The 27,631-nt window shown below is 62.2% G+C and overlaps 1 protein-coding gene across 8 annotated transcripts; it reads left to right on the top strand.

The window, feature by feature from the left end:
* Positions 1-1,639: 1,639 nt before the first annotated feature.
* Positions 1,640-27,113, top strand: GIGYF1 (GRB10 interacting GYF protein 1). Of its 8 annotated transcripts, none has more exons than XM_037888766.2 (27): positions 1,640-1,686; positions 10,432-10,606; positions 11,101-11,157; positions 11,272-11,351; positions 12,254-12,383; positions 13,767-13,862; positions 14,183-14,294; positions 14,510-14,618; positions 14,706-14,746; positions 15,135-15,347; positions 15,660-15,880; positions 16,135-16,255; positions 16,369-16,563; positions 17,223-17,368; positions 17,812-17,971; positions 18,483-18,649; positions 19,150-19,265; positions 19,542-19,646; positions 19,966-20,066; positions 20,145-20,227; positions 20,659-20,787; positions 21,184-21,339; positions 21,853-22,004; positions 22,215-22,372; positions 22,587-22,750; positions 22,834-22,975; positions 23,399-27,113. In XM_037888766.2, the coding sequence occupies exons 4-27, from the start codon at positions 11,317-11,319 to the stop codon at positions 23,449-23,451; spliced, it is 3,105 nt and encodes a 1,034-aa protein (XP_037744694.1). In that variant the 5' UTR covers positions 1,640-1,686; positions 10,432-10,606; positions 11,101-11,157; positions 11,272-11,316; the 3' UTR covers positions 23,452-27,113. The 8 variants fall into 8 exon arrangements, with proteins under 8 accessions (XP_037744694.1, XP_037744695.1, XP_043393547.1 ...); XM_037888767.2 differs by having other exon boundaries at positions 16,132-16,255; positions 19,150-19,250; XM_037888764.2 differs by having other exon boundaries at positions 1,641-1,686; positions 16,132-16,255.
* Positions 27,114-27,631: the final 518 nt, after the last annotated feature.

The following is a 27,631-nucleotide window of genomic DNA, read 5'->3' as shown; positions in this document are numbered from 1 at the left end:
GGAGCCAGGATGCCTGGGTTCTCTCCCGGGCTCTGGGAGGGTAGTGGGGGCTGGTGGGGGGCTGGAGATGTGCCCACCCCTGGGTCAGAGCAGGGGCCTGGGTTCTCGTGGTGAAACACGTGGTCGTCATGGTGCCCGGATGTAAGATTATGACATCATAACCTGACAGAGTGACATCATAGCCTTAGCTTGTGACATCCTTGTGTGACATGCCAAGTCACCGGTGCATCATGAGAAGTCACCTTGGTCCCCAGTGACATCACAGGGCACATAATGGTGCTGTGGGCTGAGGCGATGACCTCACGGCATTGCCCTGTGACATCATGACATGCTGGGGGCTGTCCTTGGTCAGAAGGGTGGCCGGTGACATCATTTTGTGTTCCAATGACATCGCTGCTGCATGGGGTGACATCATGGCAGAAGATGTAAGGGCGCGTTGTCGCTGAGGAACTTAATGACAGCGTGGTGACATCGGGGCCTCACACCGCGCCATCGTGTCATTTTGATGGCATCATGGGGGGCCACGAGGGGTTATTGAGGCCGGAGGAACAGCTCAATTCCCTGACATTATGGAGTGACACTATGACATCACAGGGCTGTGCGACGACATCATCTGCTGATGTAATGGCCTTGCAGCCTGACACAATGGCAACACCAGACATGGTGACATCACAGGGCCAGGCAGTGACATCACAGGGCCAGGCAATGACAGAATAGTGTGGGACAGTGACATCACAGGGCCAGGTGGTGACATCACAGGACCACGTGGTGACATCACAGGGCCAAGTGATGACAGAACAGTGCGTCACAGTGACATCACAGACCCAGGCGGTGACATCACAGGACGAGGCGCTGACAGAACAGTGCGTCACTGGGCCAGGCGTTGACATCACAGGTCCTGGCGATGACACAAGAGTGCGGCACAGTGACATCACAGGGCCAGGGGGGTGACATCACAGGACCACGTGGTGACATCACAGGGCCAAGTGATGACAGAACAGTGCGTCACAGTGACATCACAGACCCAGGCGGTGACATCACAGGACGAGGCGCTGACAGAACAGTGCGTCACTGGGCCAGGCGTTGACATCACAGGTCCTGGCGATGACACAAGAGTGCGGCACAGTGACATCACAGGGCCAGGCGGTGACGTCATCCGGCTGGGGCCGGGACGTTGCGGTCTCGCGCACCCTAGGAGGCGGGAACCACCATTTTGTGTGTGTGTGTTCGGGTGGGGGGGTGTCACGTGACCCGAGCCCCCTGTGAGGGGCGGGGGACTCTCGCGCGAGGGCCGTTCCCGGTCACGTGATGCAGGCGCGCGCCGCGTCCGGGGCGGCGGTTGGGGTTGTGAGGGCGGCCCCGCCCCCTCCTGCCGCAGCCTCGCTTTGGGGACGCGCGCGCGCGCCTGCATCACGCGAGCCGGGCGGCGGTTTCCTCCCCCCCGTCACGTGACACCCCCTCCCCCCCCCCCGCTCGCGGCCTCCCTCCGCGGTCCCCGGGCTCCCCCGTCACGTGACGCGGCGCAGCGCCGCCATCTTGGTACAAACACAAACAAGCGGCGAGAGGAGGAGGCGGCGGCGGCGGCGGCGGAAGCGGCGAGAGACCCGGAGCCTCCCCCCGCGGCCAGGGCCCCCCCCCGGCCCCGCCCCCCGCCAGGCCCCGCCCCCCCCGGAGCCGGGCGCCGCGGTGAGACCCGGGGTGCCCCCCGCCCCTCCCCCACCCGCGGGACCCCCCCCCCGGGCCTGGGCCCCGCCCCCCCCGGGCCCCGTAGCCATGGAGATTCCGGGGGGGGGGGCCCCATTTTCCCAACAGCCCCTCCCCCCTCCCTGCCCAGCTCTGAGGGGGGGAGCCCCCCCAGCTTCTCTCCCCGCCCCCCTCCCCGAAACGCCTCCCTCTGCTCCCTATGTGCCCCCCCCGGGGCAGAATCCCAGCCCCCTTCCCATGCAGGGCCCGGGGGGGGGGAGTGTGGGGATCCCCCTCCCCTCCCCCCCATCCTCACACTGAACCCTCCCTCCCTGGGGGGGTGCGGGGGGGGAGCAGGGTGCGAATCGCTGGCGGGGGGGGGGCGGTTTGGGCACATGCAGCCCCCCCCCGCCTCGCTCGGGGCAAAAGTGCCGGGGGGGGGGGTTTGCTCTACCCAGGAGCCCCCTTTTCTCCCCCCTCCGCAGGCGTGCTGTGCCCGTCCCCGCCCCCTCCCTGGATAATCCCCCCCCCCCCCCCCCCCCCGTGGGTTTTGTCTGGTCACCCCACTTGCCCGAGCGGCTGCACGAAGCGGGGGCTGGGAGACGGGCTGGGTGCGGGCGCCTCTGCAGCCCCCTCGTTTCTTGCTGTCCAGGCCCCCCCCTTCCCGGGCTGCGGCCGCCGGGTCGTTCTCTAGCTACCCCCGGGGGGGTCCCCACGTCCCTGGGGGGGCGGGTGCGGGCTGGGTTGTCGTGAGCTCTCTGCCCGCCTGGTGCAGCTGCTGGGCCGGCCGGCCTCGGCCTTTCTGACTCGATGTGTCTCCTTGCTCCTGGGCGAATTTCTAGGCCCCCCCCCCCGTTGTGTCGGGGGCCGCACAGACACCCCCCTGCCCGATTGAGAGCCGGGGGGGGTCCCCGTTGTGCCGGGGGCCGCACAGACACCCCCCTGCCCGATTGAGAGCCGGGGGGGGTCCCCGTTGTGCCAGGGGCCGCACAGGCACCCCCCTGCCCGATTGAGAGCCGGGGGGGTCCCTGTTGTGCCGGGCGCCGCACAGACACCCCCCTGCCCGATTGAGAGCCGGGGGGGTCCCTGTTGTGCCGGGCGCCGCACAGACACCCCCCTGCCCGATTGAGAGCCGGGGGGGTCCCTGTTGTGCCGGGCGCCGCACAGACACCCCCTTGCCTGATTGAGAGCCGGGGGGGAGGGTCCCCGTTGTGCCGGGGGCCGCACAGACACCCCCCTGCCCAATTGAGAGCCGGGGGGGGTCCCCATTGTGTCGGGGGCCGCACAGACGCCCCCGACGGGCCACTGGTGTGGGTGCTGTGGGAGGGAATGAAAGATGGCAAAGAAGCGTCCGTCTGTCCGTGCGGACGGGGGCAGGTCCACGGTCGTTCTTGGCGGGGAAAGTCACGTTGGAAATAAGGTGTACGTTTCTGACAGGGCGGGTAACGAACGGTTGGGACGACGGACCCGGGATCGGGGCGGGTTCCCCGTCAGCAAGGGCGGTTTTCCTAAAAGCCCTGCTCCAGGGCAGTTCTCTGGCTTGGGGGTGCAGCGGCTCAGACTAGATGTTTGCAGTGGTCCCTTGTGCCTTTGTCCATCTAGCTACACCCACCTCGCCAGCGGCGGGGGCGGGCAGCCTCCGTGCCACGGTGGTGCTCGATAACGGGGGGAAACTGAGGCAGGGTGATGGGAAAGCGGTCACGCAGTTGGTGGTGGCAGCGGTGCCGGGGAGCGAACGCAGGGGTCCTGAGTCCCAGAGCAGTCCTGCTGCTTCCTCTGTGCCCGGCGCTGTACAAATCTGTGCCAGAAGAGTCCTGAGGTCCGGTTGGTTTGAAAGGCAGATGAAGTCCTGGCCAGCGTGAAGTCTTGTGCTCACGCCGCCCTTGCTGCCGTCGCGTCTGTTTGTCTCCTAGTAACGCACGGTCAAGGGGGCGGGGGGTAACCACCAGACCCCAGTGGGGCCTAAGAGAGTAACTGTGGTCTGCTAGGTCTGTTCCCTCTCTGTGCAGCCGGGGGAATCGAGACGTGGCCCCCAGGAGTCTGCACCAGTGCCGGGGCTGGACCTTCGCGCTCGGTCTCCCAGCTCCGGGGGCCGCATTTTAGTGTTGTCATCTCGCTGCCCTCAGAGAGGCCGCAAATTTTTAAATCCAAGTCGGGGCTGGGTTCAGGCTTATCCAAGAGACGGTTCACAGGTGACTTGATCCCGGGCTCTAATGTGGGGAGAAACCTTTCCGAGGGGACAAATTCAGACTAAAAACAAGTTGTGGGTTTGCACCGGGGAGGGAAATTTAACCCACTGGAGCAACTGACCCAGTGACCCACCTCCTGGAGTCTGAATCAGGATCGGGGGTGTCTTTTTAAAGGATACGCTCAGCGTCTCAAAAGCAGAAATTGGGGGTTCGGTGCAGGATTCCTGGGGCAAATGTTCTCTGATCCATGCTATGCGGCCGGTTGGATGAGACGAAGTAATGATCCCTTCCAGCTTTAAGATATCTGAAAGTTCATCTGTCCGCGATGCTTTGTGGAGTTGGAGTGAGGTGCGTCTGTTATAACTGTGTCCGTGAGTTAGCTCTGGTGGTGGAAATGTGTCGTAATAAGTCTTTATTCAGAGGGTCCTGCTCTTGGTCCTAGGTACTCCCTTGCGCAAGGTGCTGTACAAACACCAAGTAGTAGATGGTCCCTGCTTTGAGAGCAGACAGACGTAGGCAGAGTCAACAAAGTGATGGCTGAAAATGTCCTGGTAGTGCCACAGTGAGGTGGGTTTAGTTACGGGGGAGGGAGCTGGATGGGGCAGGTGTGGGGGGAAGCAGAGATGGGATAAAGTGAAGGCTGTGTTTGGAGCACAGGTGTGGATATGACTGAGGTCTATAAAATCGTGACTGGTGCAGAGAAAGTAAAGAAGGACGTGTTATTTACTCCTCATAACACAAGAACTAGGGAAAAAGAAAAGGAGGACTTGTGGCACCTTAGAGACTAACAAGTTTATTTGAGCATAAGCTTTCGTGGGCTACAGCCCACTTCATCGGGGTCACCCAATGAAATGAATAGTCAGCAGGTTTAAAACAAAAGGAAGTATTTTTTCACACAACGACCAGTCAACCTGTGGAACTCCTCGCCAGAGGATGTTGCGAAGGCCAAGACTATAACAGTGTTCAAAAAAGAACTAGATAAGTTCATGGAGGACAGGTCGATCAGTGGCTATTAGCCAGGATGGGCGGGGATGGTGTCCCTAGCCTCTGTTTGCCAGGAGCTGGGAATGGGTGACAGGGGACGGATCACTGGATGATTCCCTGTTCTGTCCATTCCCTCTGGGGCACCTGGCACTGGATACTGGGCTAGATGGACCTTTGGTCTGACCCAGTCTGGCTGTTCTTATGAATGCTTGTGTGAACTGAGTGTTTGAGTTGGGCCAGGGATATAGATCGGTGTTAAGGCTGGTTATTTCTTTTAAATGTGCCGAGAGGGTCGTGCGCTATTATTAATAGGCCTGGAAGGTTAGATTTCTATTATAAATAGCAGAATTGTCTATTTCACGGGACGCACGCAACCCATGGGAAAAATATTTCCATGGATAATGAACATTTCCAGACCGGCAAAGTCAGAATAACGCAGCTTGAGAACTTATCCTTAAATCAAACTAAGAAGTTTTCAAGCAGCATTTTTCTTACTTTGTCCCTGAATTTCAATTATCCATGGAAATATTTTTTCCAGGGGTTGGGTGTTTCCTGTGAAATTGACGTCTGTTTTGACGTGTGGCGTTAACGATGTTTTTTAATGGTTCTAAAGCTTTAACTTTTTGAATCTCCCTCTGCGGTAATTAAATGATGACTGACTGGCCCCTCTGAATTTCCTGCAAATGTGAACAGTTAAATCGATAAAACCACAGCATTTTGCACAACTGTGCAAATTGAAATTGAGAATCAAAATAATGCTTAAAAATAAACCATCCATCAAAATTATTTAAAAAAATCCAAGCCTGTTTATTAACTACTGGGTATATATGAATGTGTATCTGCTTTCCCAGAACCTATTCCCATCTGTGCTCTTCGTCTGTACCGTTTGCTGTTTGTATAGGTTTAGCAGAATTCAAGTTTTACTTTACTTTTTAATTTTGATGGATAATATTGATTTTTATATTAGGGCATTGTAAAATATTTTTATTGTTTTTAATTCACGGTTGAGGGAAATTATTAAATCGTTATTTAATGACAGTAGATGTTGAGATTCAAAAAGTTAAAGGTTTCTAACCGTTAGAACACATTGACGTCGTGTGTCAAAACAGACAAATTCTCATAAGGTTTCAAGCAGCATTTTTCTTACTTTGCCACTCTGTACATTTCTGTTATCAGTGGAAATATTTTTTTCCTCGGGTTTGCGTGTGTCTGGTGAAATGGATGTTTACCAACATTTACTGATAAAAATCCAATCCTTCCAAGCCCACGTACATAGAACACGGAGTCAGGGTTGTTTTTAGATTTGCGCTTTAACTTTAAAGACCTGCCGGTAGCTTAGATGTTAGGCAGCCTTTAGGTCTTGCTAGACTTGGGATCGCTACCTGGTTTGTGTGGCCACCTCGGACATTTTTACTAAAGCTCTGCTCAAGCAGAAATTAATTCTCTGGGCAGCGTCACCCAGGTGGTCAGCCTAATCAGTGAGATTCCAGCTGAGGCTCGTGAGCTGCAAGTGGCTTTTTAATGAGTCTCCTCTTTGCAGCATGTGATTGATTAATAATTATATCACATCAGGATTCTTTTACTGTGTTGTTGTTCAAAGGTAGTTGATACAATAATACTTGGTCATACTCGTTTGCTGTGAGAATAATGTGTAAAAATGATTTCCCTGTCATACTGGTTAAATATGAACCTCCAGCACTATAGTAAATGAAATTATATGGTCGCACTGCTGTGGCTCGTTTGGGTAATGTGGCTCGCTAATTTGGCTCCTGAGGTCTGAGGACAGGAGAACCTCGGCATGACGAATGCCTCGGGGAATGGAGGTTGTTCGTAACTCTGAACAAAACGTTCCAATTGTTCTTAAAAGTTTACCACGGACCATTGCCTTCATGCAGCTTTGAAACTTTAGTGCGCAGAAGAAAAATTCCGCTTTTAACCATCTTAATTTAAATGAAACAAGCGCACAATTTCCTTACGTTGTCAAATCTGCTTTTAAACTTCCCCTGTATTTTTTTTAGTAGTTTAACACAGAACTGTCCTGTATTTGCCTTTTATTTGGGGTCTCTGCTACTGCCTGATTGTGTACTTCCAGTTCCAAACGAGGTGTGTGGTTGATCTGTTGGTTCGTAACTCCTAGTTTCTCCTGTATCTCTGGGTTAGATGATTCCAAAGCCGGCCGGGTCGGTTGTGATCTATGAATCTGCTTCATAATAGAGCCCTGGTCTTGTACCACTGTGCCGGACGTAGTGCAAACAACCAAAAGACAGCCCCTGTCCGAAGGATAAGACAAGAGATAGCAGGTATATGGAAACAACGGGACAGTGTTGCACAGCGCCATTGAGGGTTTTTTGGTAAGCGTCATGGCCAAAGAGAGCTTCAAGGTGCGCGTGAGGGGGCTGTGGTAGAAAAGGTGAAGAGGCTCCTTTGGAAGTTGAACCAGTGAGCAATGGAGGCTGATGGGACGCGCCAGGCTGAGCGTCGGCGAGCTGATCGGTTGCAGGGGATCGGCCCGGAAAGGAAAGACACGTAGCCGATGTTTCACGCCACGGAGAAACGGGAGCCGGCGGAGGGATGCAGAGAGAGAGACCGGGCTGTGGGGATGGAGAGGGAAGGCCGGGTGCTGGAGGTGCTCTTCCTTGAACTGCCCACATCAGGCCGCTGGGCGCTGCCACGACAAAAACATTGTGCCGGGAAAACTCCCAATCAAAGTAGTGTAAGACAGTAGCCAGCTACCCTCTGGTAGCTCTTGAGACATGCCCACTGGGCTGGTGCTGATGGGAGTGACTTATGAATATTTACCAAGGCCTGGGGGGGCCAGGGGTGACAAGGTGAGTGAGAGAGTGTCTTTGATTGGACTCTCTTTTATCGGATCAACTTTGGGCCGGGAAGGAAACCGGAGCGTCTGAGCTCAGTCTGAGTTTTGGGGTAGATTGTTGAGCAAAAGTGGTTAACCCACTTTGTGGGAGACCACTTAAAATGGAGTGGGGGATTAAGGGTTAGCCAGCGGCAGGGGGTGCGAGAAATTGAAATTGAGCCATAAAACCCGTGTCGGAGGCTGAGTTTTTAGCGTCAAATTCATAACTCCGCTCAAGTGCCCGGGCATGCCTTCCGAAGGGGACCGGGCTGTCAGACGTGGGGTGATGGCTGGCTGGTGGTGCCCTTTCTCGTGTTTTGCTGTGAGTTCATTGGAGAGCGCAGTCTGGTTTCACCCGCGTAGTTGTGACTGGGGCATTTGACGTCTCCGTGAATTTAAGGCAGCTGTTAAATGTCAAAGATTCCCCAAAAGCCACGTGGTGATTGTTGGAGACTGAATGTTTGGGGTTTTTTTGTTTTTTTTTTTGCGGGGGCAGGTTTCAGACTTGAGACATGGGCGGGGGGGTGGGAATTGGAGCACTGAGGCACTGATCCCCTGAAAATCAGACAAGTCGGGGGGCCGAAAATCGTCACTCACTTTTCACAACCTCGGCTGTATATTTTGTAGCTTGTCCCGAGATGGAGAGGGGGGCATGCTGGGTTGGGGTGGGGAGGCAGGACTCCTGGGTTCTATTCACAGCTCTGGGAGGGGAGTGGGGGCTGGTGGGTCAGACCAGGGGGTGCTGGGAGTCAGGACTCCTGGGTTCTCTCTCCAGCTCTGGGATGGGAGTGGGGTCTGGTGGTTGGAGCTGGGGAGGGATGACTGGGGGTATCTATCTTCACATTTTGTAGAAGGAGCCGGTCCAACCTCTAACTGGGACAAGTTTCTGGGGGCTGTATCACAGATAACATCAGGGACTGGGGCCGTGATCGTGCCAGGTCCCTGCCCCCAGGAGATTACAATCTCTTTGTTAAACTTGCGTAAATGTCAGAGGGGGCTTTCGGGGCTGGGTAAGCGGGAGCTGAACATGGGTAACTTCAGCATGCCTGGGAGAATGTCTTCCTGGAAAGAGTCAGAGCGCCGCTCGCTTCGGGTTGACAAGTCTGAAATCTCGCTGGGGAAATGAAGTTGATACAACTTCGATGGTCTGATACGGCTTAGCGGTCACTGGGAACACAGCGTAGCATGGAGCGAGCTCAGCACGGTGATCTGCTTTATTCGCATCTTAGCCAGACGTGGATCGGAAATTGGCCTCCTGGCCAGGATCTGATTCTCATGAATGCCCCTGCTGTGGGATTATTTCTGTGTCCTCCGAGCCAATCAAATCCCCGTGAGGCCGGGCGCTGCCCAGACACAGGCTGAGAGAAAGGCCCTGCCCCAGCTGAGATCAGGGCCCCGTCGTGCCGGGCGCTGCCCAGACACACGGGAAGAGACAGGCCCTGCCCCAGCTGAGATCAGGGCCCCGTCGTGCCGGGCGCTGCCCAGACACACGGCAAGAGACAGGCCCTGTCCCAAGTCAAAGGAGGCAAAGGCAGGATTCTTATCTCTGTTTCATAGCTGCCCCGATATTGGCCTGGCGGGTCTGCGTGGTGCCTGGACTAATGCAGATCCCCTGGTCTCGGCCGGGGTGGGGCCCCTCGCTGAGGTCTCCCATACGCCTGGCTGTGATACAAACCCCCAGCTGGTAACACTCCCCCCAGGCCTGCGGTTGGGAGGGGTGCCCTGGTTGGAAATGATGCGGCAGTTTCCTGTCAGGTTCTAGCTCCGGGGTCTTTGCCTCCGAAAGGCCTCGGCCTAAGGGCCGGGAAACTGCTGTTTGTGAGTGATGGAGCGAAGTGTAGTTAGAGCAGGGGGGTCTGGGAGCCAGGACTCCTGGGTTCTCTCCCTGGCTCTGGGAGAGGAGTGGGGGCTGGTGGGTTAGAGCCGGGGCGGGCTGGGAGCCAGGACTCCTGGGTTCTCTCCCCTGCTTGGGGAGGGCAGTGGGGACTGGTGGGCTAGAGCAGGGGGGCTGGGGGCCAGGACTTCTGGGTTCTCTCCCTGGGTCTGCCTAAGCACCCCACGGTTTGGCTTTTGTCCGTTAGCTCTCGACGGTGGCCCTGCCAGAGGATTGGCCGCTCTGCTCTTTGTGGTTTCCCACAATCTTGACATGGGTGTTATGCAACCTTCTCTTTCTCCCCCTCACCCCTTCCCGCCCCCGGGCTGGGCTGCCTGGCCTGCAGCTGTTCCGGCCCGGGCCCAGCTGGGTCTCTGCTGGCACCAGGGGCAGGCTGACATGGAACCTGTCAGGCTTCAGATGGTGTTCTGGCCCCAAAGAGCCTGTGGATCTCCCTGCCACGTGCTGATGCGGGTGCTCAGAGTCAGGAGTCCTGGGTTCTAGTCCCAGCTCTGGTTTGGGGTCTGGTGGGCTAGAGCGGGGGTGTGGAGGGTCAGGACTCCTGGGTTCTATCCCTGGCTCTGGTGGCTTAGAGTAAGGGGTCCTGGGTTCCCTTTGCCTTACATCCTGCATAAAGGACAGTGCAATGGAAGCTCTTATGTTCTTGTGCCCTCCAGTGGCTGTGATGGGAATTGTTCCACTGTGTGTCCTATGCCCTGTACTGGAGAATCACCTCCACTCCACATGCTGGGGGCTACGCTCTGCAGGGTACAGGGGTCTGAAGCCAGTGGGGGCCCCCCCCGAATCCATCACCATGTGGACTAACGCTTCCCCTCTTTCCCCAGCAGCTCTTCCCAATGTGAATCCGGCTTCCGACTCTGTCGTGGGGGGAGAACGGCCCAAAAGCCTCATCAGCCCCCCTGCCCCACAAGCGACCCGGAGAGACGGGTGCCCACAGATCCCCCACCCCTTCCTCTCGGAAATCCCCCAGCGCGCTCGGACCAGCAAGCCGCTGCCGTCTTGGTGAGAAACGCTTCGGGCGTGGGGGGAGAGAACCCAGGAGTCCTGGCTCCCAGCCTCCCTGCTCTAATCCACCAGCCCCCACTCCTCTCCCAGAACTTGGTGGGGAGAGAACCCAGGAGTCCCGGCTCCCAGCCCCCCTGCTGTAATCACGTAGACCATGGAGCTGATTCCTGGGGGAGGCATATGGAGGCTTTGGGGGGTAACGTTGAGGGGTGGGGGGATAGGCTAGAATTATTTATCCCTTAGGTAATGGTAGATATCTGAAATGGACCGGTGTTTTGGGGGACCAATGGAGAGCGGCCAAGAGCCCCCCCTACCTTTTCCCATCCAGAACTCCCCCTCCTGGGCGGGGGGGCCTCACCCCTTCTTAGCCCCCCACCCGCAGCTGATCTGCACTGGGAAGGCCTGGGTAGGGGGAGACAGCGGGATGGGGAGTGGGGGGATAGTCCTTGATCCTAACCCTGCCCCCCTTGGGTTCTGTCTCCTGGCTGCAGGTTCGCTGCTGTGGGCCCAGCCTCCCACGGTGAGGGGCGTGGGGCTGTAGCCAGCAGGTAAGGAAGGGGGGTGGGGGGCTGTGAGAAGTCGGGGTCGGGGGGCAGGGAGCCCAGAGCGATGGGATGGGGGCGCCCGCCTTTCATCGCCCGGTTTCCTTCCTCGCTGTGCAGGTCATAGGACAACAGAAGCTAAACTCAACGCACACACAGAGGGCGATGGCCGCCGAGACGCTCAATTTTGGACCGGAATGGTGAGCACAGGGAAGTGGGGGTTGGGGGAGCTGGGGGGCAGGGCCCAGGGAGAGCCACAAACACTGGTTGTCCCTTAACTTCGGGGCAAATAAGTTGATAATGCACCCTCTAGACCCTGTTCCCCAAACTGGGAGAGAACCCAGGAGTCCTGGCTCCCAGCTCCCCCTACTCTAACCCACCAGCCCCCACTCCCCTCCCAGAGCCAGGCAGAGAACCCAGGAATCCTGGCTCCCAGCCCCCCCTGCTCTAACCCACCAGCCCCCACTCCGCTCCCAGAGCCGGGGGGAGAACCCAGGAGTCCTGGCTCCCAGCTCCCCCTACTCTAACCCACCAGCCCCCCCTCCCCTCCCAGAGCCAGGCAGAGAACCCAGGAGTCCTGGCTCCCAGCCCCCCGGCTCTAACCCACCAGCCCCCACTCCGCTCCCAGAGCCGGGGGGAGAACCCAGGAGTCCTGGCTCCCAGCCCCCCCTGCTCTAACCCGCCAGGCAGAGAACCCAGGAGTCCTGGCTCCCAGCCCCCCGGCTCTAACCCACCAGCCCCCACTCCGCTCCCAGAGCCGGGGGGAGAACCCAGGAGTCCTGGCTCCCAGCCCCCCCTGCTCTAACCCACCAGCCCCCACTCCCCTCCCAGAGCTAGGCAGAGAACCCAGGAATCCTGGCTCCCAGCCCCCCCTGCTCTAACCCACCAGCCCCCACTCCCCTCCCAGAGCCAGGCAGAGAACCCAGGAGTCCTGGCTCCCAGCCCCCCTGCTCTAACTCATTCTAAGTTAACCCTAAAGCCCCGCTTGAAGGCTCCTAGCTGGCCAGACGCCCTCATGGCCTCGCTCTGTGTACGCAGCCATGTGCGTGTGGAGCCTGGCCCGGCCCTGTCGCTGACTGTCTGTCTGTCCCGCCCCCCCCAGGCTCCGCGCGCTGTCCAGTGGGGGGAGCGTGGCTTCCCCCCCGCCCTCTCCTGCCATGCCAAAGTACAAGCTCGCTGAGTATCGCTACGGCAGAGAAGAGATGCTAGCACTTTATGTCAAAGAGAACAAGGTGCGTGGGGGGCTACCAGGGGCTGGAATTGTGAAAGGGCTTTGTAACGCCTCCCCTGCCTTTAAGGTGCCGGCCAAGGCAGGTAGCCAAAGCCCAGTCCATGCCAAATAGATGTGGAGACTCCAGCCTGGCAGTGGGGAGCACAGGCCACTGGTTGCACAGAGATGGGAGATCCCCCTGCAGCTTCTTCCTCCCCCCCCCGGGACACTGACTCAGTGGTGAGGTTGCACCCAAACCTGACGCTGCGCATGGACCGGGACGGCCCCAGAAACACCCCAGGGCCCTGCCCCTCCGGGCCAGCTGCGGGCAGGCAGGCTCAGCAAGGCAGGAGCCAAGTGTGGAGGGGCTTAGTGTGGGGGGATCCAGGTGGGGGTTTAGAGGGTTCTGTGTGGGGCAGTCTGGGTGCAGGTGGCTCAGTGTGGGATCCGTGTGTGGGGGTATCTGGATGCACAGGGGCTTGTGGGTGCTCTGGTAATGGGACGCTGCAGGGGGGTGCAGGTGAAGGTAGTTGGGGCTCAACGGGGGGGGTCCAGGTGTGGGGGGTTTAGTGGGGGTTCAGATGCTGGGGGAGTGGGGCTCATCTGGGGCAGGTTTCTGAGTGCAGGGGGCTGGTGAGGCTCAGTGGGTTTGGGGATGAGGGGGTCTGGATGACGGGGGATGGGCAGAAGGGGAAGCAGCTCCCTGTACAGGGATCCCTCCCCCTGCAGCTGAGGAGCGATGGGTGCAGGAAGTGGGGGGTGGGGAGTTTGCAGAGCTTCCTGCAGCCAGGGGAGAAATCTGGGGTGGGTCTGACCTGGCCCCAGAAGCCGTGCAGGGAAAGAGGAAGTCCCGTCCTCCCCAGCCCAGCTGGGACGAGCAGCTGAGCTGGCACAGGGTAGGAGCTAGCAGCCGGGTATTCCCAGTCCTGCCCCCTGCCCCACAGTGATTTGCCTCTCTGCCGCCTGCCCTGGGCCCCCCGAAACATACTGCTGGGGGGGGAGTCACGTGACCACTCTTGTGTCTTCCCTTTGCTTCCTTCTGCGGGGAATCAAAGAACTCCGCGGAGGACAGAAATTCTGCACATGCGCAGTGGCGCCAAATTCCCCTAGGAGTAAAACAAACCAGGGCCGGCCCAAGGAATGTCAGGTGACCAGGGGGCAGGGTTCTGGCTGCCCAATGGGGTGACCCCTAATCGGTTGGGATAAGGGCTGTTGGGGTCCGAGTTCAGATCACCCACAGGGGAAGCCTGGTGTGACTCTGGGGCTCCCCTTCGAGATTCACAGGGGGGTGTGCGCCCCAAGTGAAAGCCCTGGCTTTGGGGGTGGGGGAGGCCACCAGAGAGGGGGTGACCCTGCTGTTCGCTCCCAGCCGCACCCCCCAGCTGCTCTCTCCGTCCCCGCCCAGGTCCCGGAGGAGCTCCAGGATAAGGAATTCGCTGCCATTCTCCAGGAAGAGCCGCTGCAGCCGCTGGCCCTGGTCCCACTGACGGAGGAGGAGCAGGTAGAGGGGCGGGGGGAGCACCTTGGGGACACCCTCTGCCTGTGCCAGGGGCTGCACAGACCACCCCCCCAACAGAGATCGGGGGGGGGGTCTGCAGAGACAAGGGTCCCCCTTACGACCGAGATCCCCAGGGGCAGTCCTGGGGATGGGACATGGGGCCTTTTCCCTCTTGGGGCGCCGGCTCCCATCCACCCCACTGGCTGGCTCCGGGGGGCGGGGAATGGGGCAGGGGCCTGGCCCCTCTGTGGGAGCCAGCCCCGATCTGGCAGGCTCGAGTGATGTCTGGGTGCTAACCCCCCCGCCCCCCGGCTCTGTTACAGAGGAATTTCTCCATGTCTGTGAACAGCGTGGCGGTGCTGAGGCTGATGGGAAAAGGAGGCGGAGCCGCTCCCACTGGAGTCTCCCGGGGGAGGGGCAGTACCCGGAGCCGAGGTATCTAGGGGGAGAATTGGGGGTCCGGGCACCAGGATCTGGTGGAGGGGATGGGGCTGCGGGGATAATGGGAACCGACAAAGCGGGGCCCATGCCCTGGGGGGTGCATGGGGACCGGTGGGGGCTGTTCCTGGCGGGACCCTGGGAGTGGGGCAGGGCTGGCCCAGGGAAGACCCCCATTGGCAGGCCGGGGTCTCAGCGCTCTCTCCCCGCAGGCCGGGGCCGAGGCGAGAGCGGGTTTTACCAAAGAAGTCCGGAGGAACCGGAGGGGGCGTTTGGGCGCGGGGCCCGGGAGATCCACCGCAGCCAAAGCTGGGATGACAGGTGAGTGGGGTGGGGGGGGCGCGGGCTGGGGCAGCCCGTGGGGATTGGGGGGCCAGGCTCTGACCTCTCCCCTTCTCTCTCCGGCAGGGGCGAGCGGCGGTTCGAGAAGCCAACCCGGCGGGACGGAAGTAGGTGGTTCCTGGTTGCCTGGCTGGGGGGGGCTGTAACAGCCCGGTCTGTCCGGGGGGACACCCTGGGGGACCCGAGGACTGGACCGGGGGGGCCGTCTGTTGGGGATCCTACAGAGATATTCACAGGAAGAGGGGGTCCCCACAGTCATGCCTGAGAATTGGGGGGGCCATCTACTGGGAACACCCAGACACCTTGAGGAAGAGGGGGCTTTGTCCCCACCCCCACAGGGAGCTATCCTTCTTCCAGGTGCTCTACTGGGGGGGAGAGGCTCCCCCTTTCCTTAGCAGCTGCCCTGTAGGCGGGGCTGATGGTTGGATGTGGGGGGGACACGTGACTCGGCCCTCCCCACTGATTGCCTCTCCCCCTCCGCCCCCCCCCCCCCAGGCCGGGCTCCCTTCGAGGAGGGGGCCCTGCCCCCCCGCAAGGACTATGCTCGCTCGGACAGCAACAACTGGCGGACGCTGCGGGAGGAGCAGGAGGAGGAGGAGGAGGCGGGGGGGGGTGCCGGGCCCACCCCCGCCGGGGCGGCCGCGGGGGGCAGCTGGCGGCTGAGCGGGGCCCGGCGCGAGAGCGAGCGCTGGCGGTCGGCCAGCCCAGGTGAGGCCTGCCGGGGAAGTGGGCTGGGGAGGGGGACGGGGACGGGGACTCTGGGGATTGTGGGTGGGGCAGGCTGGGGGTGGGGCCTGTGGAGGACTCCACCCATGATGGGTGGTAGGAGGGGCCATAGGACAGGCTGGGGGCGGGGCCTGTGGGGGACCCCACCCATGATGGGTGGTAGGAGGGGCCATAGGACAGGCTGGGGGCAGGGTGTGGGAGGTCCTGTCCCTGTTCTGAGGTTTTGGGTGGGGCCGGGAGCACCCCTCGTGGCAGCCCGGCTCCCCCCTGCTCAGCGAGTAACCCCCCCCGCAGACGGCGCCCCCCGCTCGGCCGGCTGGCGGGAGCACCCCGAGGGCCGGCGGCGCAAGTTCGACTTCGACTTCCGGGAGCGGGAGGAGGAGCGGGGCGGGCGGCGGCACCGGGGCAGCGACAGCTTCGAGGACGACAAGGATGGGCTGCCCGAGTGGTGCATGGACGACGAGGACGAGGAGATGGGCACCTTCGACTCCTCCGGCGCCTTCATGCCCCTCAAGGTACCGGGGGGGGGGGAACCCAGGAGTCCTGGCTCCCAGCCCCGCTGCTCTAACCCACCAGCCCCCCTTCCCCTCCCGGAGCCGGGGAGAGAACCCAGGAGTCCTGCCCCTGAGCCCTGTCGGTTGGGCCGGGGAGTGGGCAGAACGGTGATCAGATTGACATGATTTGCGGTGGGATGCTTCCCCACTGCTATGTGCTTGGGGGTCCTGGCTTGACCTCTGACCCCTGAGCCCCTCCTCCTCTCTGACAGAAGAGCCCCAAGGAGCCAATCCCTGAGGAGCAGGTGTTCGACTTCCATCCGTTGCAGGAAGATGACGAGAGGTCGGAGGGGAAGGAGGATGCCGAGCCTGGCTCGAAGGAGGCCCCTGAGAAAGGTAAGGAGGGTGGGGGGCTCGTGGGGGGACCCCACTCCACCTGGCTGTGAGGGGGTCGGGGGTTCGGGGCAGCCCCCCAGGTGGTAACCCGTTCTCTCTTTCTGTCTCTCCAGAGGCCCGGAAGGATCCCGCGACGGCCCTGGAGGAGAAGAGATGTTCCCCGCCCGGCGCCCCCTGGCTGTCGGGCCCCCCCTTTGCTGCTACTGTTGCCACTGCCACTAGTGAATGTGAGAGCACCCTGCTGGGGGGCTCGGACCCCGCCGCGCCCCTTGGCACCTGCGACAAGGAGCCGAAGGCTGCTGCGGAAGGTACCAAGTGGGCGGGGGGGTGGGGGCGGGTTCCCCCGCTGGTGGCCTGAGCCTATTAGACTTGGTACGATCCTGCCCCCACGGGTGTGGGTTGGTGATGGTTTCTCCCCCATCCCAGAATGCACTTCTCCCTTGAGGGCCAAGGGAGCCAAGACATTTTCACAGCTAGTGTCTTCATTGTCCCCTTTGGAAGTGGGCACTGCTGGAGTCTGCTGAGAGCCTAGCAGAAAAGATCCCGGCCCCACTCAATGGGACGTTCACTCTGGAACCTACTGATGGTCCAGGCCTCTCCTGCTAACCTCAGTGGAAACCATCCACCTACCTTAACACCCCCTTGCAATGCTTCTCTAGAGCTGAACGCTGCCTGAGCCTGCTGAGAGCCTGAAACGATAGCTTCCTAGGTGTCTTAATGAAGGGTGTTCACTCTGAAACCTACTAACGTCTCATCTCAGTCCTGCTGATTTTAGCAGAGACTGTCCGACTGCCTGTCTGCGGCGAGCCCGAAATGACAGCTCCCAGAGCCATCATGAAGGCTATCAAGGCTGGGGTCGTGGCCTATCTTAGGACCCCTCTAAAAACAGGGGGTGGCATTATGGGGGTGGGGTGGGGGAAGGAGTAATGGATCCATGTAGTGACCCCTTCCCTCCCTCCTTCCCCAGGGGACCCAGGCGTCCTGGGCCTCCCGTCTCAGCTCAGCCCAGGCGCGGTCTCCACCCTCCCCTCCCCTTCCTCCACCCCCAATGCTGCTACTGAGTTCTCCATCGGGGACGCCGAGGACGACGATGGGATGAAACATCTTCAGCAGGTGAGCGGGGGAGCCCGGACTCCTGGGTTCTCTCCCTGGCTCTGGGAGGGGAGCAGGGGCTGGTGGGTTGGAGCAGGGGGGGCTGGGAGCCCGGACTCCTGGGTTCTTTCCCCGACTCTGGGAGGGGAGCAGGGGCTGGTGGGTTAGAGCAGAGGGAGCGGGGGCTGGGAGCCAGAAATCCTGGGTTTTCCCCCCCAACTCTGGGAGGGGAGCAGGGGCTGGTGGGTTAGAGCGGGGGGGCTGGCAGCCAGGACTCCTGGGTTCTCTTCCCCCCCAACCCCCCGCCCCGCCTCCTGGTCTGTGCTGTGGGGAAGAGAGAAGAACCCTCCTGCCCCCAGCTCAAGGTGATGTCTGTGCTGCTCCCAGTCTGCCCCCCCACCGCCCTGCTGTGCCCCCGGGTTTGGGGGCGGCCAGGGCCTGGTCTCACCTCTGTCCCCCCCCAGGAAGCCGAGAAGATGGTGGCCGCGCTCCAGGAGAGCTCCATGGACGAGGAGCGCTTCACCCAGGCCATCCAGGAGCCTCGCAACACGGCTGCCGCCCTGCCCCTCTCCCACGAGGCCGCCATGAAGTGGTTCTACAAGGACCCCCAGGGGGAGATCCAAGGTGTGGGGGGGTCACAGCAGGGAGTTCCTCTGGGGTTCCTGTCCCTGGAGCTGCAAGATCCCCCTGCCCCTTCTCGATTCCATACAGCAGCGGGGCAGCTGATTGCCGGCCAGGAACTCCCTGTCTGCCCCCTGGCAGTGCTGCTGTTAACCAGCCTCCCCACCCCAGAGGTGGGCGCATCTCAGTGCCGGGCGAGGGTCCCCGGGTCACCCACTGCCCCGCCCCAGAGGTGGCTGCATCTCGGCGCCGGGTGAGGGGTCCCTGTCTCACCAGCCGCCCCGCCCCAGAGGTGGCCACATCTCGGCGCCAGGCGAGGGGTCCCTGGGTCACCCGCCGCCCCGCCCCGGAGGTGGCCGCGTCTCAGTGCCGGGCGAGGGGTCCCCGTGTCACCCGCTGCCCCGCCCTGGAGGTGGCCACGTCTCAGCCGGCCGCCCCGCCCCAGAGGTGGGTGCATCTCGGCGCCGGGCGAGGGGTCCCTGCATAAGCATCCTTGTTTCTCCGCTCCCCGCAGGGCCCTTCACCACGCAGGAGATGGCGGAGTGGTTCCAGGCCGGCTATTTCACCATGTCGCTGCTGGTGAAGCGAGGCTGTGACGAGGGCTTCCAGCCGCTGGGCGAGGTGATCAAGATGTGGGGAAGAGTGCCTTTCGCTCCGGGCCCGTCGCCGCCCCCGCTGCTGGTGAGCCGAGCCCCCCGGGACGGGGTCCGCCCCCTGCCCCCGAACCAGCCCGGGGCCAGGCTCGCCTGGGGGGACCCCCAGCTCCCCGAAAGCCCAGCCTGCTGCTCTCGGCAGCCGCTCACCCTGAATCCCAGAGCCGCCTCCAGCCCCCAGAATGGGCCAGGCGGGGAGATCCTGCTCGGCCCAGCCCCAGGGGGGACCCGAATCGGTTCGTCCTGCAAGGCCAGGGAGATGGGGAGCGACTGGTGCCGTGTAAACCGAAACGTACCCAGCTCCTCTCCGCAGCCAAGTGTGGCAGGGTCTCTCCTTCGGCCCCCCATCTACCTTTTGGGGGGCCCCCCAGCTCTTTATTTCGCCCCCCACAATCCTTGGTTAGCATCCAATGGCCGGAGGTTGAAGCGAGATGTCCCGGAGTCACAGGCCCCTGAGATCAGAGCCCCCCCACCTCGCATCCGGGTCTGAAACTGGCCCCACAGCTTGTCTCTGCCGCTTGCCCCCAGGGGAACCTGGACCAGGAGCGGCTGAAGAAGCAGCAGGAGCTGGCCGCGGCCGCCCTCTACCACCAGCTTCAGCATCAGCAGTTTCTGCAGCTCGTCAACAGGTACCTGCCAGACAGGTACGGTCCCGGCGCCTCGGAGGGGCTGGGCGTGGGGCGGTCCCCGTCACCATCCCCCGTCCCCTCCTGCCGTGGGCCGGGCGCGGGTCCGTCCCCTGTCCCCGTCCCCTCCTGCCGTGGGCCGGGCGCGGGTCCGTCCCCCGTCCCCTCCTGCCGTGGGCCGGGCGCGGGTCCGTCCCCCGTCACCGTTCCCCTCCCTCGGGCGGGGCGCGGGTCCGGGACTGGGGGGCCCCGGCGGGGGCCGGCCGTGACTCCCCGGCCGCTCTCGTCCCGCAGGCCGCAGTTCGCCCAGTGCGCGCTGCAGCAGAAGCTGGCGGCCGGGGACCTGACCCAGCAGCAGCTCACGGCTTTCCTGCAGCAGCTGCAGGCTCTGAAACCCCGGTGAGTGACCCCCCCGGCCCCCCACTTCCCCGCACTCTGACTCCCACTCTCCTGCTGCCATCTGGGGGGCGGGGGGGGACTTGCACATTGTCTGACTGGCCAGGACTCCTGGGTTCTCCCTGGCTCTGGGAGGGGAGCAGGGGCTGGTGGGTTAGAGCAGTGGGGGCTGGGAGCCAGGACTCCTGGGTTCTCCCCGGCTCTGGTAGCTGCCTTACCCCACAGGAGAGGCCCTGGGGGTGGCGGAGGCTCTCTCTCCTCCCGGGGGCGCTGTGGGGGGGGCGAGCTCAGCACTGAGCAGGGGCCCCCCCTTGCCTTGCAGAGCTGGGGAGCAGAACCTGATCCCGGCGATGAACCGATCCATGTCCGTGCCAGACACAGGGTCCCTGTGGGACACGCATACCTCAGCCTCACAGCCCGCAGGTAAGGGGGGCGGTGCGGGGCCGGGGGGCTCCAGCGGGGGGCGTCACGCCGGGCCTGACGCTCCCGTCTCTCCCGCAGGCGGTGAGGCCAGTCTATGGGATATACCAATTACTTCTTCAACTCAGGGTCCAATCCTAGAACAACTGCAACTGCAACAGAAAGTAAGTGCCGGGCCCCAGGACGCCTGGGTTCTCTGGGAGCGGAGTGGGGGCTGGTGGGTCAGAGCAGCGGGGCTGGGAGCCAGGACTCCGGGGTTCTGTCCCCAGCTCTGGGAAGGGAGTGGGGGCTGGGGGGGGTGAGAGCGGGGGGGCTGGGAGCCAGGACTCCTGGGTTCTCTCCCCAGCTCGGGGAGGGGAGTAGGGGCAGGTGCATCAGAGCAGGAGGAGCTGGGAGCCAGGACTCCTGGGTTCTCGCCCCGGCTCTGGGAGGGGAGTGGGGCTGGGGATGACAGCAGCGGGGTTGGCTGCCGTTTGGCAGAGGGGCTACGTGGGGTCTCGGCGCTGCCCGAGTCCCTGGCAGCCGGGTGGGTGGCGTGGGGGGGCTCTCTGCCAGCCTGGGGCCCCCCTGACCGGCCCTGCCCCCGGTGCCGCAGCTCCAGGAGCGGCGCGATGCGGAACTCAGGGCTAAGCGGGAGGAGGAGGAACGCAAGCGGCGCGAAGAGAAGCGGCGCCAGGAGGAGCAGAAGCGGCGCGAGGAGGAGGAGCTGTATCGGCGCAAACAGGTCAAGGCCCCCCTGACCCCCACGGACCCCCGCCCCGCGTTCTCTCCCCAGCTCTGGGGCAGGACTCCTGGGTTGTCTCCCCGGCTCTGACAGGGGAATGGGGCCTGGTGGGTTAGAGCGGGGGGGGGCTCGGAGCCTGGACTCCTGGGTTCTTTCTCCTTTAGCGCGCCTTTGGGCCTCAGTTTACCCTGTGTTTTAGGGGCCCTGATCTGCTCCCCAGAGGGGTTGTGGGGCTCCCATGGAAGGAAGAGACCCCGGGTGTCTGAGGGGGGCCATTGCCCCCAGGGTCCCCAGATCCCCACTTTGTCCTCCTGGGGGCAGCCGTGGGTCACGAACCGCCGCTCTGGGCTGGGGGGGCTCTGGGCCGTCCCCCGGTAACGCCCCTGCTCCCCGCAGTGCCGGCAGCAGGAGCTGGTGCTGAAGCTGCTGCAGGCGCAGAGCGCGGCACCCTGGGGGGGCCTGGCCAAGCCCCCCGGGGGCATGAAGGCCCTGCTGGAGCTGCAGGAGAGCGAGCGGCAGCTGCAGAAGCAGCAGCGGGCGCAGCAGAGAGCGGTGAGTGGCCCCCGCCCCCGTGATCTGGCCAGGCCCCGCCCCTGTGATCTGGCCAGGCCCTGCCCCCAGCCAGGCCCCGCCCCCGTGCTCTAGCCAGGCCCTGCCCCCAGCCAGGCCCCGCCCCTGTGATCTGCCCTGGCCCCGCCCCCAGCCAGGCCACACTCCCAGGCTCTGCCCTGGCCTTGCCCCTGACCATGTCCTGCCCCAAGCCAGGTCTGGCGCCGCCCCGCCCCACCCAGGAGAAGTGTCCCATCCCCTCTGCAACCAGCCGCCCCGCCCCAGAGGTGGGCGCGTCTCGGGGCCGGGCGAGGGGTCCCCGGGTCACCGGCCGCCCCGCCCCAGAGGTGGGCGCGTCTCGGGGCCGGGCGAGGGGTCCCCGGGTCACCGGCCGCCCCGCCCCAGAGGTGGGCGCGTCTCGGGGCCGGGCGAGGGGTCCCCGGGTCACCGGCCGCCCCGCCCCAGAGGTGGGCGCGTCTCGGGGCCGGTTGCGGTGACCTGGCTTTCCCTTCCCAGCACGGGGGGCTCGGCCTGAACAGCCCCTCGCAGTGGGGCGCCGACTCCGGCCAGCTGTGGAGCAGCCATGAGAAGAGCAGCCCGTGGGACGAGGGCGTCAAGAATGTGAGGAGCCTGGGCCTGAAGAGCAGCCGCAGCAGCCCCTCCCTCGGGTGAGCCCATGGGCTGGGGGGGGGCAGGGGCTGTGGGTCAGGAGTGAGGGGCACCAGCGGGGCTGGGCGGGACAGGGCTGGGCTGGCAGGGGCTGTGGGTCGGGAGTGAGGGGCACCGGAAGAGCTGGGGGGGCAGGGGCTGCGGGGCGGGCAGGAGGGGCACCGGGACGGGCCTGTGGCTCTCTCTGACCCCCCCCCCCCCCCCCACAGGGACAGCTACGGGGGGCCGGGCCGGCAGAGCCGGAAGAAGACGGACGAGGAGGAGAAGCTGCTCAAGCTGCTGCAGGGGATCCACAAGCCCCAGGACGGCTTCACGCAGTGGTGCGAGCAGATGCTGCACGTCCTGAACAGCTGCAGCAACCTCGACGGTACGCCGGCACCCGGACGCCTGGCTTCCTTGCGCCCCTGGGGGGTGCTGGGAGCCTTCTGCCTCAGTTTCCCCGCCTTCTGCCTCAGTTTCCCCACTCCCTGCCTGTTTTCTGCAGCTCGCAGGCCTCTCCTCGGCCTTGTGGGTGGGTGCTTGGGGGGGGCGATAGGGGGCTGGCTCTCTTTGACCCCCCCCCCCGCCTTCCCCCCCTGCAGTCCCCACGGTGGTGGCGTTCCTGAAGGAGGTGGAGTCCCCCTACGACGTGCACGACTTCATCCGCTCCTACCTGGGCGACACCCCGGAAGCCAAAGAGTTTGCCAAGCAGTTCCTGGAGCGCCGCGCCAAGCAGAAAGCCAGCCAGCAGCGCCAGCAGCAGCAGGTAGGGGGTGCTCTCCCCTTGCCGGGGGGGAGGGAGGGGCAAGGGGCGGGGCTCCACACTAATCCCTCCCCCCTTCCCACCAGGAAGCCTCCTGGCTCAGCTCCAGCAACCTGCCCTCCCCGTTCCCGGCCAACCACGGCACCAAACAGCCGCCCTTCGAGGGCAGCCAGCCGGTGAAGATCAAGAGGAGACCGGTCATGCTGCACGCTGACCCCAGCATCCTGGGTAGGGCGGGGCCTGGACGCCTGGGTTCTCTCCCCGGCTCTGGGAGGGGAGTGGGGGCTGGTGGGTGAGAGCAGGGGGGGCCGGGAGCCAGGACGCCTGGGTTCTCTCCCCGGCTTGGGGGGGGGGGGGGGGGGCTGGTGGATTAGAGCAGGGGCGGCTGGGAGCCAGGACTCCTGGGTTCTCCCCGGCTCTGGGAGGGCAGTGGGGGCTGGTGGGTTAGAGCAGGGGGGGCTGGGAGCCCGGACTCCTGGGTTCTCTCCCCAGCTCTGGGAGGGGAGTGGGGGCTGGTGGGTTAGAGCTGGGGGTTCGGGAGCCAGGACTCCTGGGTTCTCTCCCTGGCTCTGGGAGGGGCGGGGGCCTGGTGGGTGAGAGCCGGGGGGGCCGCACAGCCGATTAACCCTTTGTGCCCTGCTCTGCCCCCAGGCTATTCGCTGCACGGCCCGTCAGGCGAGGTGGAAAGCATTGACGACTACTGAGGTCTCGTAGCAATAGGAACTCTGCTGCCTTCTTAACCGATTCAGTCTTACCTGAATGTGCACTGCGAAAGGACGAGGCGGCCGTGCTGCGCCCTCCCCTTTCCTCCGCCCTGCCCCCCGGCGAGCGGGGGGCACTGGGGCTGGCGGGGGGGCGGGGCGGCGCGTGCGCTCGGATCAGGGGGCGCCGGCGACCCGCCTTCGGAAGAGGAGTATGTGTGAGCACTTCTTTCTCCAACACACGAAGCACCTTAAAATGCAACCCGCTGATGCACTTTATCGAGACTTTTTACAAAGAACTCATAAAAAAAAAAAAAAGGAAAAAAAAATGGATTTTTTTGTTGATTCTGGAGGAAATTTTTATAAAGAAACTTTAAAAACAAAACAAAAATCGCTCTAGGAAACACTGTTATTTTCACACGGGACGAGGAGAGACGTGAAAATTCGAGAAGGGGAAAAGAGAAGATTTCATTTAAAAAAAAAACAAAAACAAAAAAACCCACAAAAATAGCAAAACTTGAAGAAATGCACTTACTGCCCGGCCCGCTTGTCGCGAGCTGGCCTGGTGTCTCGCGCTGCGGGGCTGGATGTAAATATCGCTATATACACAGCTCGACACGGGAGGTTTGCTCTCGCCATGTTTGTTTTTCTCTTTTTGGAAGAGACCTTGCTTTTTTTTTTGTTTGTTTCTTTTTTTGAAAGTTGCACAACCGTGAAACAACCGACTTGCCCCTCCCGCTGGTTCCCTCGTGGTGCGCGGGAGGAGTGGGGCAGAACGGCAACGCTAATGACGGCAGCCGACTCCGGTCCCTGGAGCCGGGTGCTCTTCCCGCGAGCTCCCGCTACTCACCTGGCTCAGGGCGAGCTCCTAACCGGCAAAGCTCTCCTGGCTTCCTGCCAGTTCCTGTCCCCCGTTACGGGCCGCCCAGACGCCTCGGAGCTCCCCCGTTACGGGCCGCCCAGACGCCTCGGAGCTCGCCCAGACGCCTCGGAGCTCCCCCGTTACGGGCCGCCCAGACGCCTCGGAGCTCGCCCAGACGCCTCGGAGCTCCCCCGTTACGGGCCGCCCAGATGCCTCGGAGCTCGCCCAGACGCCTCGGAGCTCCCCTGTTACGGGCCGTCCAGACGCCTCGGAGCTCCCCTGTTACGGGCCGCCCAGACGCCTCGGAGCTCGCCCAGACGCCTCGGAGCTCCCCTGTTACGGGCCACCCAGATGTCTTGCCTCGCTTCCTGCAAGCTTCCAGGCCCTGCAAGCTCCCTGCATCAAGCTCCGCCTCCCCGGCTGGATTTCCTCTACAAGCTCCGCCTCCCCGGCTGGATTTCCTCTACAAGCTCCGCCTCCCCGGCTGGATTTTTCCCCACAAGCTCCGCCCCGTGAAGCCAGCCTCCTCTCTGCCCCGCTGGGCATTACGCTGCCCAGCTGATAGGAAGATGATTTCTTCTGCCCATGGTTTTTTTGGGGGGGTTGCGAGGCCCTTTTTTTTTTTATTAAGCTCTCTGGGCATCTCGTTTATCTAGCCTTTCCCGCGCCCCATTAGACGTGCGCCCCCATCCCAGTGGCCCTTGGTTGGGGCGGGGTTTGTTGGTTGGTTTGGTTTTCTTTCTTTCTTTTTTTTTTTTTTGGACGGAGGAGCATTTTTGTGCGTGCGGCGGCTGGGGGGCTTGCCCCCGCCCCGCACTCATTGATGAATGTATCTTTGGACAAGAATTGGAAAGACAAAATCCGCCAGCCCCTCCCAGCACCCGGCTGGGGCTGCGGCTTAGACCCAAGTAAATAAAGCTCCGGTCACACTCTCTCTCGAGGTAGAGAGAGAGAGATATATATATTTTTTAAAAACCGAGAAACAGTTGGGTTTTCTGTGACCGATCCCCACCCGGAGAGGTGAGACATTTCTCTCTCCATAATGCAGCTGTACAGATTTTGGAGGGGAGGGAGAAACCGTTGGTTCGTTTGTTTTTTCGTTTTTTAAATTTGGGCTTGAATATTTTGTTGTTTTTTTTTAATTGCGCGTATGGATCTGTTGTTTCTTTGTTTACAGCCCGTCTCTGGGGCCTCGTGTCTCACGGGACGGTTGCCACTACACAGGGTACCTTTCCGAGTCGTCGAAATCTTCCCGAGGAGGAGACGTTTTTATTTTATTCCCCCCCCCCCCCCCCCCAAGTCATCCCGTTGGAAATCAGTGTGCGGGAGGAGGGACGTTCTCCCAGCCTTCGCGCGAGACGACATGAAGCTTTTCCCCGGTTGCGGCGAGCCAGGAACCCCGCGTGGAAGCCGTCCCGCCGCACGGCCAGACTTACAGTTTCTGACGGGTGTTCTTCCTCCCCCCGCCCCTGGATTGTTGGTGTTGTGTTGTTTTTTTCAGACCAGTGCAGCTTTCGGGGTTAACCCCCCCCCCGCCCATTGGGTTTCCGTTTGTTTTTTAACGTTTGTGGTTTATGAATTTTTCAGTCGACCAAATGGCAAAGACACTTTTTTTTTTTTTTTATTTTTGAGATGTATGTCGAAAGTTGGGGTTGGTTTATTTTTTGGTCCGGGACCTCCTTGGTTTTGGTAGGCCCTACAACAAATACTGTGAGGTTCCATGGTTACTGTGTTAGCGGGAATAGGGGGTCACCCTGCCTCCTTCCCCCACCTCTCCTTCGCTCGGTCAATGGATCAAAGGACACAAGATTTGGATGTGACCTGATCTGGTTTTTCACCCCCTTTGCCCCTTCAGTCAGTATTGGCCTGTAGTGGCCTCCGCGCGGTCAGCGTGCAATAGGCCGGCAAAGGATTTACCCCCCACCCCTGTTTGCTGTGTCACAGAGCCCCCGCGGCGCCGGGGGGGGCGACTGAATCTCCACCCGCAGGCGAGGGTCCCGCGCCTCGGGCCGGCGAGGGTCCCGGGGGGAACCAATGAGCTGATGGTTTCCCGGATCCGGCTGGGAGCACCCCTTGGGACTCTTGGGGCAGCGGGGGACAATCTGACGCCCCAGGATCTCTGGCTGACCTCAGGCCTGGGCCGCCCCCCTGGACTGGGCTCAGGTGGGGGGCGACCAGCTCTCACCGCGCCCCCGGTCGTGTTTGAATTTGCCACAAGAATGTATTCGGTGATTCGTCGCTCTCGGACCTTTCCAGCTAAGGGCTGTCTCCCCGGTTCGCTTCTCCCCCCGCTATCCAGCAGGGTGGGGGGGCATTTACACCCCCCCCCCCCCCCGAGCAATCTGACTCTACAGGGGTCGAGCCGAACCATCTCCTCTGGCCCCACGGTGGAGACCGGCCGCCGGCAGGACGTTTTCTATCCACCGCGGGGGCGTTTCCCCGGCCGCACGGGTTCCTGCAAAATTTGCCTTATCTCCACATTGGGTGTTTGGGTTTTTTTTCCGAAGAAAAGGGAAACCGAGGCCGGGGCAGTATTAGCCCGGTGGCCAGCCGCCGGGCCGGGCCGGACCGGACGTGGGTTTTCTATCTAGCAATAACGAACTGAACTCGGTCGCTTTCCACCTGCCGTGGGGGGGCTGGGCGGCGAGCCGTGCCAACGCGCATCCGCCCGCCGGACTCGCGGGGACCTCCCCCCGGGGATTTCTCAAGCCGCCCGGCGGGGTCAAGCCAGGGGGAGGAACCCCCTGGTTCTTGTGTGTGTGTCTCGCCCGCGTGGAATTAAAGTTTGTAGATATTCCCCGCCCCCGCCCGCGAGAGCCGGTCTCTTTCTTCTGCCGTTTCCACCCCCGGTTTGGGAGGGGGGGGTACAGAAACTTGGAGGGGTGTTTAACTCCCCCCCCCCCCCCAAGAAAGGCGGGGAGGGAGCCTTTGCCAGCAAAAACCAGTGCCCAGGGGATGGAGGCAAGGGGTGCATATGCACTGATGCCTTGAGGGGGACCCCCCCACCCTGAAGTGGGGGGCTGCCTGGCCTCGCCCCTCATGGTGGCATGAGCATCTCTGAAATCTGTTTACACCACCCCAACTGTGCTGGTATTTAAGGGAGCGAGGTCCACACCCCGCAGCAGGAAGGGGGGAGCTGCCTCAGTTTCCCCAGGTGCTAGAGTGGCTGCCACTATGTCTACCTCCCTTGCTAAGTATTAGGAGGAGGATGGGGGGCTTTCCCCAGCCCCTCTCCAGAGGGGGCTGACACCCAGGACTCCTGGGTTCTCTCCCCCCCCGCCCCCCAATGCTCAGTGACAAACTGGGTACAGATTTCCACTG

The sequence above is a fragment of the Chelonia mydas genome, unplaced genomic scaffold, assembly GCF_015237465.2.
Source record: "Chelonia mydas isolate rCheMyd1 unplaced genomic scaffold, rCheMyd1.pri.v2 scaffold_60_arrow_ctg1, whole genome shotgun sequence".
Taxonomy (NCBI): domain Eukaryota; kingdom Metazoa; phylum Chordata; order Testudines; family Cheloniidae; genus Chelonia; species Chelonia mydas.
The sequence above is the reverse complement of the archived record's forward strand: the minus strand, read 5'-3'. Positions and strand labels throughout refer to the sequence as shown.

Excerpts from the sequence above, each read along its gene's own strand:
- GIGYF1 (XM_037888764.2), top strand. The coding sequence starts at position 11,317 with ATGGCCGCCGAGACGCTCAATTTTGGACCGGAATG. Across the intron at positions 16,256-16,368 it reads GAAGGAGGCCCCTGAGAAAG|AGGCCCGGAAGGATCCCGCG; the intron begins GTAAGGAGGGTG and ends CTGTCTCTCCAG. Across the intron at positions 17,972-18,482 it reads CCCCCAGGGGGAGATCCAAG|GGCCCTTCACCACGCAGGAG; the intron begins GTGTGGGGGGGT and ends CGCTCCCCGCAG.